The 10,833-nt window shown below is 35.1% G+C and overlaps 1 protein-coding gene and 1 pseudogene across 11 annotated transcripts in view; one reads left to right on the forward strand and one right to left on the reverse strand.

Moving 5' to 3' along the window:
* Positions 1 to 10,833, forward strand: part of RFX3 (regulatory factor X3) — a 311,425-nt gene that overhangs the window by 56,490 nt on the left and 244,102 nt on the right. For 2 of the 11 annotated variants that reach the window (XM_050762008.1, XM_050762003.1), the window contains exon 2: positions 992 to 1,045. The exons of the other annotated variants lie outside the window; for them this stretch is intronic. Coding sequence is in view for 1 of the 2 variants with exons in the window: in XM_050762003.1 (XP_050617960.1) it covers positions 1,042 to 1,045 (4 nt within the window). In the remaining variant the exon portion in view is untranslated. The remainder of the gene's footprint in view (positions 1 to 991; positions 1,046 to 10,833) is intronic. 11 annotated transcript variants of the gene reach the window in all.
* On the reverse strand, positions 157 to 846 carry LOC126938000 (uncharacterized; annotated as a pseudogene).

A 10,833-nucleotide genomic window follows, 5' to 3' on the forward strand; every position in this document is an offset into this window, starting at 1 on the left:
CTTCACTTTTTTTTTTTCAAATCCTGTTTTTTAGGAATAGTCAAGTTCCCCCATCTCCTTTGAGTCCACTTTTGCTTTTGCTTTTTTTCACCATAGCAATACTTATTGTCTTTCCCACTTACTGCTCTGTTTTGAGATATATGATATCTTGTATTATTAATAAAAATGCCCTGTTTATATACCTTCTCTTCTTTGTATACTGTAAACTCCTGTAGAACAAGAATAATAGCTTTGATTTTTGTAGTTACTCTTTAAGGATATTTTCATCGAACTTGTAGTATATCCAGATTAACATATGGGTCAAGTGCAGTGGCTCACGTTTGTAATCTCGGTACTTTGGGAGGCCGAGGCAGGTAGATCACCTAAGGTTGGGAGTTCAAGACCAGGCTGGCTAACATGATGAGACTTTGTCTCTACTAAAAAAAAAAAAAAAAAAAAGTTAGCTGGGCGTGGTGGTGCATGTCTGTAATCCCAACTACTAAGGAGGCTGAGGCAGGAGAATCACTTGAACCCCAGAGGCGGAGGTTGTGGTGAGCTGAGATCATGCTACTGCACTCCAGCCTGGGAAACAGAGTGAGACTCTGTTTCAGAAAAAGAAAGAAAGAAAAACAGATTAACATATGATGAGAAATGGTTTGTATTTGCCACAAGATATTAGAACAAGGATTGGCAGGTTGTTAGAAGTGAGATACTAAGATGCTGTCAGACTACTGATACCCTTGATTTATAGGGGTAAAGAATTCAGATTTCAAGGGCTTTGGGGAAGGTTCCCCTCTGGAAAAGAATGACCTGCATATTGTTATGAGTTAGTGATTCTTCTATTTTAATAAAGCACCCCTTTAACATATTGTTAATTAACTGTTCCTTAAATACCAATATTGTTTCCGTGTGAATATAAATTAAGTGGTAAAAGGCATAGAGTCATAGGGATGCGAGAGACACTTACTTTTCCACTGATACCTTTTGAATTTTTTTTTTTTTTTTTTTTTAGTATTTACATTTTTACCTGTTCAAATCTAACAAGTTGGAACTGTTTCTTGGATGGGTAAGTTATCAAACATTACCACCAGTGTAAAAGTCCTCAACATATATTTAATTGCTTTTATTTGTTAAATCAGCTTTATTAGGATGTAATTTACTTACAGTATAATTCACCAATTTTAAGTGTACAATTTGATGAGTTTTGGCGGATGTATACAGTTGTGTTCCACCATTACAACCAAATATGGATCATTTCCATCACCCTTAAAAGTTTGTTCCTGCCCTTTTGTAGTCGATCCTTTACCCTATCTCCTTGCTCCTGGCAACCACAGATCTACTTTATATTACTACAGTTTTGCTGTTTCTAGGATTTTATATAAATGGAATCATGCAGTATGTAGTTTTTGCACCTGGCCTCTTTTAGATTTTACCTGTATATGGATCAGCAGTTTGTTCCTTTTTATTGCTGAGCAGTAGTTTACTGTGTGGCTATACCACAATTTGTTTATTCTGATTACTATATGTTGGAATTTTTCTTTTTCAGGGTTTAGCTATTATGAATAAAACAGTTATGCAGACACAGTGTTATGCAATATAAGTGTTTTTATGGACATATGTTTTTATTTTACTCGGATAATGTGTACGAAGCGATTGCTGAGTCATATGATAAGGGTATGTTTTAACTTTTCTAAGTAACTGCCGAACTGTTTTCCAAAGTGGCTGTACCATTTTGCATTCCTACCAGTTGCTCTATATCCTTTTCAATACTTGGTATTAACAGTTCTTTTTATTTTAGCTATCATTCTAATGAAAGTGTAATGGTAACTCATTACAGTTACATTACTTTTTATTTCCCTAAAATGATTAATTGTTTGAGCATTTTTTCATGTACTTTTTGGTCATTTGCATATGTACTTATGTAAAGTGTCCAAACCATTTCCCTATTTTTAATTTTCATTTGTATTTATGAAGGCAGCAGTGCAATGGCATGATCACAGCTCCCTGCAGCCTTGACTTCCTGGGCCCGAACAATCCTCCCACCTCACCCTCCTGAGTAGCTGGGAACGTAGGTGGGTACCTCCATGCCTGGCTAATTTTTAAACTTTTTGTAGATACTGGGGTCTCCCTATGTTGCCCAGGCTGGTCTTGAACGCCAAGGCTCAAACAGTCCTCCTGCCTTGGCCTCCCAAAATGTTGGGATTATAAGCGTGAGCCCCAGTGCCCAGCCCCTAGTTTTGAAAAAACAGTTCTTTTTTTCCTTCTTATTGAGTTCTATATATACCTCTACATATTCTGGGTACAAGTCCTTTATCAGAGATGTTTTCCAATTTTTTTTCCAAGTCTATCGGCTTGTGCTTTCATTTTGTTAAGTGTGCCTTTTCAAAGAATAAGCCTTTAATTTTGATGAAGCCCAGTTTATTGATTTTTTTCTTTTGTGCTTTTTGTGGAGTGTTAAAGATTTTTATCTAAACGAATATCATTTAGATTGCCTCGAATGTTTTTCTAGTAGCTTATAATCTCATTTTTAGGCTTCTGATACATTTTTAGTTAATTATTGTATATGATGTGAGGTGTCGTATCTTTCCAAATGGGTATGTGATTGTTCCAGTTCCATTTGCTGAAAAAGACAAGAATTTTTCCATTTAATTACCTTAGCGTTTTCATTGAAAAATTAATTGACCATATATATGTGGGTTTATTTCTATTACATTTTTAAATTACTATCTTTATGACAATACCCTATTTTCTTGATTATTGTAGCTTATAGTCTTACAGTTAAGTAATATATAAGTCCTCCCACTTTCTCTTGTATTTCAAAATTGTTTTGGTTACTTTACATCCTCTACATTTTCATATAAAATTTTAAAAGCCTACTGGGATTTTGAATGGAATTGCATTGACTCTATAGATCTGTTTCAAGAAAATTAATATATTAAACAATATTGGGTGTTATGATCCACGAACATGATATGTCTCTTTCTTTACTTAGGTCTTTAATTTCTCTAACCAGTGTCTTGCAGTTTTTAGTGCATAATTCTTGCATGTATTTTTTGTTAAGTTTATTCCTATTATATGTTTAATACTATTATAAGTGACATCACATGCTATTATAATGCTAGCAATGCAATATTAGCAATGCTAGTATTGAAATACAGTATGACTAGTATTGAAGTATGGTACGCTTTTTATATTTTGACCTTGTAACATTGCGATGTACTAAATGCACTATTTCTAATAGCTTTATTTAATTTTTGGTAAACTCTTAAAAGTGTTCTGCATAGACAATCATGTTGTCTGTAAATAAAGACAGTTTTTACTACTTCTTTTCTAATTTGTGTGCCTTTTATTAATCTTTCTTACCTTATTGCTTTGGTTAGGACCTACAGTGTTGAGTAAAAATGGAGAGGGAGGATATCCTTGCCCTCTTGTATTAGAAAGAAAATATTCAGTCCTTCCCTATTAAGTATGATATTAGCTATAGTTTCTTTCTGGATGCCTTTTATTAGGCTGAGGAAATTCCCTTCCATTCCCAGTTTGCTGAGGGTTATTTGTGAGTGAATGTTAAATTGAGATGACCTTATACTTTTTCTTTTAGTCTGTTAATCTGGTAAAATATCCTGATTGATATTCTAATGATAAAGCAACCTTGAATTCTGGGATAAATCCCATTTTGTCATTATCTGTTTATATGTATGTTGCTGAGTTTTATAGGATTTTGTTACAGATATTTTGTTATTTGTCTTCCTAAGGAATATTGGTCTGTAGTTAAATTTTCTTGTAGTATGTTTATCACTTTTTTCTTTTTTAAATCAGGGTAACACTGGCCTCATAAAATGAGTTGGGAAATGTTCCCCCTTTTGTTTTCAGGAGGGGTAAACCCCAACTTAATTATGAATTGGAAACCACAAAAGTTCACTTGTGGCACTTAAACAACTTAGTTCTTGTGACTGAAATAAGAAATATTTTAGTATTGAAGGGCGTGTTCTCCCTTTCAGATGGTCTCCAAATGATTATTTGTATGTAAAAACAAAAAGTAAAACAGAAAATAAAACAGCTTATGTAGGTATGCTTATATAGGCATTTGTAAAAATTGATATGTAAATTAAAATTTAATAACCTTGGATATTAATTTAATATCAATAAACCATAGATATGGTATATGAAAATATATTCACAGAGATGTTAATACTTATATTATTTTGTTTTTGTTCATGTAAACATTTTGTGAAATCTCTTGTACATTCTCATTGTCATACTTTGTTTATATTTCAACTTAACAACTTGTCAGTGGTAATTGTTACGTTACATTAAATTAAAAAAATTCTTTTTCTAGCATAATATTGTTCTATTAACAGTTCTTTGTGGCAAGAAACTATTCCTTGAACATGCAATAGTTTTTAAATTGTATCCCATTTAGATGAGAAAACTGATAGATGTATTTAGATTGCTTAGTCACTGATTTGACCTCGTTGGGTGACTTTTTACATGTTGGTGTTAAAACTGTTCTATTTTCATCCAAAGCGCATTCTGTGAACTTTAGGATCAGGATGACAAATGCTGTCTACCGTCTAAAACGGTATCTGTTAAAATTGTTTTGGATGATTGGGAAGTTGGATTAAATGAATAAAAATGGTGAACTTTATTGAGTGACAAACATGAAACTCAACTTATATTTTTATGTGATGAAAATAGTTTGTTGCTCTCTTATGTATTTAAAAAATATTAGAATTTTAACCTTGTGAAGAGCTTTGTAAACATTTGCTACATATATTTTGTCTACCTAGTTTTGATAAATATTATTGATATTAAGTACATATTTTAAATAAATAATGAGAAAAAAGAAATAGTAAATCTCAGCGATGGATGTTTAAAAAGTACCAAAAAATACCAGATTTTATAAATATTGATAACCTGTCATCTTATAAGAAAAATAATCTGTGAGAATATTAAATACATTAGAGTAAGACTATAGGAGAAGTATTGAGAGGCGTTTATAGTTCTGTGTTAGACATGTAATAAAAATATGTTGTTAGGAAATTGGTTAAGTGATTAGGGAAGCATTGTCTTTTCTTAGTGTAGAAATAGAAGCATGCATACTTGGAAATGGCAAGAAAATAGTACAGTGTTTTGAAGCTTTTTTTGATAATGGGCATGTAGCTTTTAACTAACTAAGCCTGAGGTGGGGTTGGGATGGGATTAAGGGAGGTAAGGTACTAGCTCTGAGAGTCTGTGAAATCCTGCTTCGTTTAAAGTAGACCGAAATGAACTAAGTGACATGAATAAGGTTTTATAATGACTGAGTTTATCAACTTCAAGTTTAGAGCTAAGAAAACTAAAATTGAACATTGAAAATTATATATTTTAAAATGTTGGTTTATCTTACTTGATGAGTACAAGGTAGAGGAAAACTGGGCAAATAGGGTGATGATTGTTTTATGGAACAAGGACTTTTTAAAAATAATATTAAATCTATTATGTGATGTTGTTAAAATATTAGTTTCATCCATGCATAGATTGAGGTGCAAGAGGATTTGTGTTCTTAAATTGGTGTTGATTTTATTTGCATCTCATAAGAAAATTGAGCATATTAGTAAAATACAATGTAATTTGTAGAGCCCAGAATAGATTTAGTATCTTTTCTAAGTACCTGAAATGTAAATTTTAGGTTTTATTGGCCCCTGCCTTCCATCATTCAATTTGTCACATTCCCTACAATAAAGCTTATGGTTTGTGTATTCATATCTAAGCTGGGTTGTAAGCCAGAGTAATGGTAGAAGGCAAGAGGAAGATCCCAGACTAGGGTCCTTTGATGTGTAACCAACCATCTTTTTTAGTTGAACATTTGTTATAATAAAGTTTTTTTCCTCCATCATGTCACTATATCATTGTTTAAAACCCCTTTCCTCGATTACAAAAGCAACATGTACGTTATGAAGAGGAAAGGAACTACACCCATACTCTTACCATCCATGGATAACATAGATACCCTTCTTTAGGTAAAATACTTTCAAAATGAAATTGTGTTAGAGTCATTATTGGAAGATGTCCTCTTTTAAATTCTACCTTCTATCAAACTATAACTTACTCTGAGTAAAATGGATAAGAATGTAGTAGAATGAGATAACTAGGGGCTGAAGTGAAACTTCAAGAGAAGATTGAGAAGGAAAAGAATCCCCATGAAATTACTGAAGCACAGAACAAAAAGGGAAGAGCAAAACAAAAAATTCTGACCCTCACGAGTGTGTCTATGGAAATGTAAAGTTATATAAATAAGTATTGTTATGTATTATGTATACTTTCACTTATTATTCATACCATTTATTTTGATTTGTGTCTCTTTTTAGTTAGTTCACTGCATCCAAATGTAAAACAGTGTCTTCATAATAGAGGAGTGCCCAGTAAGTGTGCCAATTTTATGTTTTCCAGTCCTTTATTCTCAGAATTTAATCAGTAGAATCTTGTCCTGAAACTTACCACGTGTCTTCCACTTTTCACAGATGTGATTGGGGTAGAAATTCTTCCTGTTTATCTGAATGAGAACCCTTTGGTAAAATTCCTTTGATTCTGAGATAACTAGATGAAATGTGTTGCATAAATCATGTCACAGCAAACAGTTGTCACCTGGCACTAGAGCTTGATGAAATTTAAAAGTGTTGGCTCATTGCCTGTAGTGTTCAGTTACAGTTCTATAGAAAGTCTGTTTGTACAGATGAAGCAGTTCTTGGTGTAATGCAAGATTCATCTCTCAAGTGATAGGGCGCATATGAGTTTATTCCAGAGATCTTTACTCTGAGCTCCCAAGACATAGTCAGAGGGGCATTGTTTTAATTTCTCATTGCTCTCCCTTTGGCACACTTATAAGAAAATGAACAGATCTTCAATTTGGTGAAATTCTTAGCATTTATTTAATTCAGTGTCTGCTGCAATGCAGGAATGTTTTCAATAGTATTCTTGGCAGATAATCAAATTTGAGTTTTAAGATGCTGCTTTTATCTGTAACTACTTATTCCCTGTCAGCTCTTGTCTTCACTTTCTTCTACTACCAAAGTTTCTACATCCATCTTTACTTATTGGTAGTTTAGTCTTATACTTAGCCTTTTCTTACAGAATAACAAAGATCTATTAAGCATGTGTAGATAAAGGGTAATGAACCCATGTTCATTGACTCCAGAAGAAACTACAACTACAGGACTGTATTCTTTACACTGTGCCAAACTTTATTCCTAAAAGCTACATTAGATTTTGCCATTCCCCGGCTTTAAAGCCTTTGTCACCTATAGGAAAACATACAGACTTTGGGGGTCATAAAACAGGTGTATATCTGCTTTAAAAAAAATCACTTTGTTTCTGTTTCCCACCCCCATTACTCTTCTGCTCCATAGGTAAATTCTGATGTTTCTGATCTGAATCTTTTTATTTGTATGTGTCCTTGTAAAACATGTAGATTTATTTTGTGTGCAGACAAATACTGGACATGCCTGTATTTTAAATTTGCATTACTTGTGTTATGCTCTAGACATTTTTTATTTTGACCTCAGCACTGTTTTAAAGATCTGTCTGTATCATTGGCATACATCTATATTGCTACTCCTAACTGCTGCATAGTATTCTTTAGAGAGTATTTGCTTTGTTTTATTTATTCTATATATTGGAGACTTACATTACAAGGCCTTTTTTATAACTGACCCCATATTTTTAAGTTATCTCTTGGAATTACACTTCATGCACCTTAAATCCTAGCTGCATCATTCCCGTATGAAAACAATGTCCTTTTTTATATTGCCATGCCTTTGCACATGCTGTTCCCTAGGATACTTCCAGTCTTCTAATGACTGCTTCCTCACGAGTCAACTCAGATGTCATTTCCTTGATGAAGACTTAAGCAGCTATTTCATGCTTGAGCTAGTTGCTGTGTACTCTGCTCACACAGCACTTATTTTTATCTTGGGAATATAGAAGCCTACAATTCCACCTAGCAGTCTATATATCTGTCTAGATTCCTTGAAGACAGAGACCAGATAGATCTCAGGTATCTTTGTATTCTTTACTCTAGTTTGGTGAATTGCGTATAGATGGCAATCAGTAAAACATTCATTGAATGAGTGAATTGTGTGGAGTTCCTTAAAGTGAAACACTGACCATATAAGCAAAAATGGTTCTCATAAGTAAGAAAAGGTTGAGACACAAATACAAATGTCATATAAAGCTGAGAGAATAGCATACAGGAAGCTGAATCCTAAAATGAATTGAGGCTTGTAAAGATACTAAGTACTGGAACATGTTATGTTCAGATCATGAAAAAAATAATAATAAAAGAATAAACTACTGGTTGGGACAGATGTAACACTGGATAGTAGAGTGAAAGCAGAGTTATGGAACTCCTGGGTTTTTAATTTCTCTATCAAAAGAAAATGATACTCAAGTTCAGTAAAGAACACTAATGACAGTAGCAAGGGAATTGAAGTTAAGAAAGGTAAAACAATGATGAGAAAGCACTTTTTTGCTCTCAACTAGTTAATGTCCTTGGATTAAAAGACTTGCAAATATGAATGGTTAGGTAATCTTTGAACCATTATGACCAGTAACAGAGATGACAGAAAACTAATGATCATGGAGATACTGTTTTTATTTTCAAAAAAGAGAGAAAAAGGTAGAATTCTGCTATTTTAAGATTAGTAGGTTTTATGTTTATCCTTGGGACAATTCTTTTCTTTTCTTTTTTTCTTTGTTTTGTTATTTTTTTTTTTGGAGATGGGGTCTCGCCCTCTTGCCAGGCTGGAGCGCAATGACATGATCTCGGCTCACAGCAACCTCTGCCTCCCAGTTCAAGCTATTCTCCTGCCTTAGCCTACCAAGTAGCTGTGATTACAGGCACATACCACCACGCCCAGCTAATTTCTATAGTAGAGACAGGGTTTCACCATGTTGGCCAAGATGGTCTCGATCTCTTGACCTCATGATCCATCTGCCTCAGCCTCCCAAAGTGCTGGGATTACAGGCATGAGCCACCGTGCCTGGCCCTTGGGACAATTCTTTAACTGATGATTAGACAGATGACTTGTGAGGACTTACCTAGAAAAGGAGCAGTCCTCTAGGGACCACATGGGCTCACCAGGAGTGTGTCATGTTAAATATGTGATTTTTTTTTCTCCCTATATAGTTGGAGTAAGTTGATTTTAGTAAGGTTTCAGACAGTGTCTCATGAAATGTTTATGAAATATTTAACAGATGGCCAAATTGGGAGTTGGGTTATTGGGCCAGGTAAATTAATGGATGGTTGAAATATTTTGATGAATGAATTGATATCAGCTTGGAGAAAGGTATTTCCAGTGACATGACGTGGCCGTTTTTCTCACTCTGTTCTATTAATCATTTTTATCATGGACTTGGATTAAACAGGCACATCATATTTGCATATCACATAAAGCTGGGAGCAAAAGCTAATAGTTTGGATGAAGGAATTAGGATTGAAAAAAGCTTAGCCATCTGAAGTGATTGGCTGAAACTAAGATGGTCTGTAATAATGATTAACATAAAATTTTGCATATAGGTTTGTCAGATTATCACACTAGCCACGAATCAAATGGATATGTTTTAAAGGAAGTTCATGTGAAAAGACCTGGGAAGTTGTGCCTTAACTGTCACTGCCATGTCCCACAGTGCCATAGTTTGAATGTGTCTCCTCCAAAAGTGAGATGTAGAAATTTTTCTTTTTTTTTTTTTTTTTTTTTGAGACGGAGTCTCTCTCTGTCGCCCAGGCTGGAGTGCAGTAGCCGGATCTCAGCTCACTGCAAGCTCCGCCTCCCGGGTTTATGCCATTCTCCTGCCTCAGCCTCCTGAGTAGCTGGGACTACAGGCGCCCGCCACCTCGCCTGGCTAGTTTTTTGTATTTTTAGTAGAGACGGGGTTTCACCATGTTAGCCAGGATGGTCTCGATCTCCTGACCTTGTGATCCGCCCGTCTCGGCCTCCCAAAGTGCTGGGATTACAGGCTTGAGCCACCGCGCCCGGCGAGATGTAGAAATTTAAGGGCCAATGTGATACTATTAGAGCGTGGGACCTTTAAGAGGTCATAAGGTCATGAGGACTTCTTCCCTTGTGAGTGGGAATAAGACCACTGTAAAAGTAGCTTTCCACAGCCTTCAGGAGCTTGCTTTTCTGCCTTCTGCCATGTGAGGACACAGTTTTCCTCCACTCTGGAGGATGCAGCCCTCACCAGACAACCAAACCTGCCTACACCTTGACTTCCAGCCACGGATTGTCAGATATAAGTTTTTGTTCTTTGTAAATTACCCAGTCTCAGGTATTGCTCTGTCAGCACAAACTAAAACACAAGTGTAGACTGTTTTAATAGAAGTGAAGTACTTGGAATGGGGAAGTGCAGTCTCTGTACTGATGATGAGATACCATTGTATTCATTTATGGTTTCCAGGTTTTAAGAAGTATCTCGGAACTTTATTTTTTGTATTATTATTATTATTATTATTATTATTATACTTTAAGTTCTAGGGTACATGTGCATAACGTGCAGGTTTGTTACATATGTATACTTGTGCCATGTTGGTGTGCTGCACCCATCAACTCGTCAGCACCCATCAACTCGTCATTTATATCAGGTATAACTCCCAATGCAATCCCTCCCCCCTACCCCCTCCCCATGATAGGCCCCGGTATGTGATGTTCCCCTTCCCGAGTCCAAGTGATCTCATTGTTCAGTTCCCACCTATGAGTGAGAACATGCAGTGTTTGGTTTTCTGTTCTTGCGATAGTTTGCTGAGAATGATGGTTTCCAGATGCATCCATGTCCCTACAAAGGACACAAACTCATCCTTTTTTATGGCTGCATAGTATT

Source organism: Macaca thibetana, chromosome 15, assembly GCF_024542745.1.
Source record: "Macaca thibetana thibetana isolate TM-01 chromosome 15, ASM2454274v1, whole genome shotgun sequence".
NCBI lineage: Eukaryota > Metazoa > Chordata > Mammalia > Primates > Cercopithecidae > Macaca > Macaca thibetana.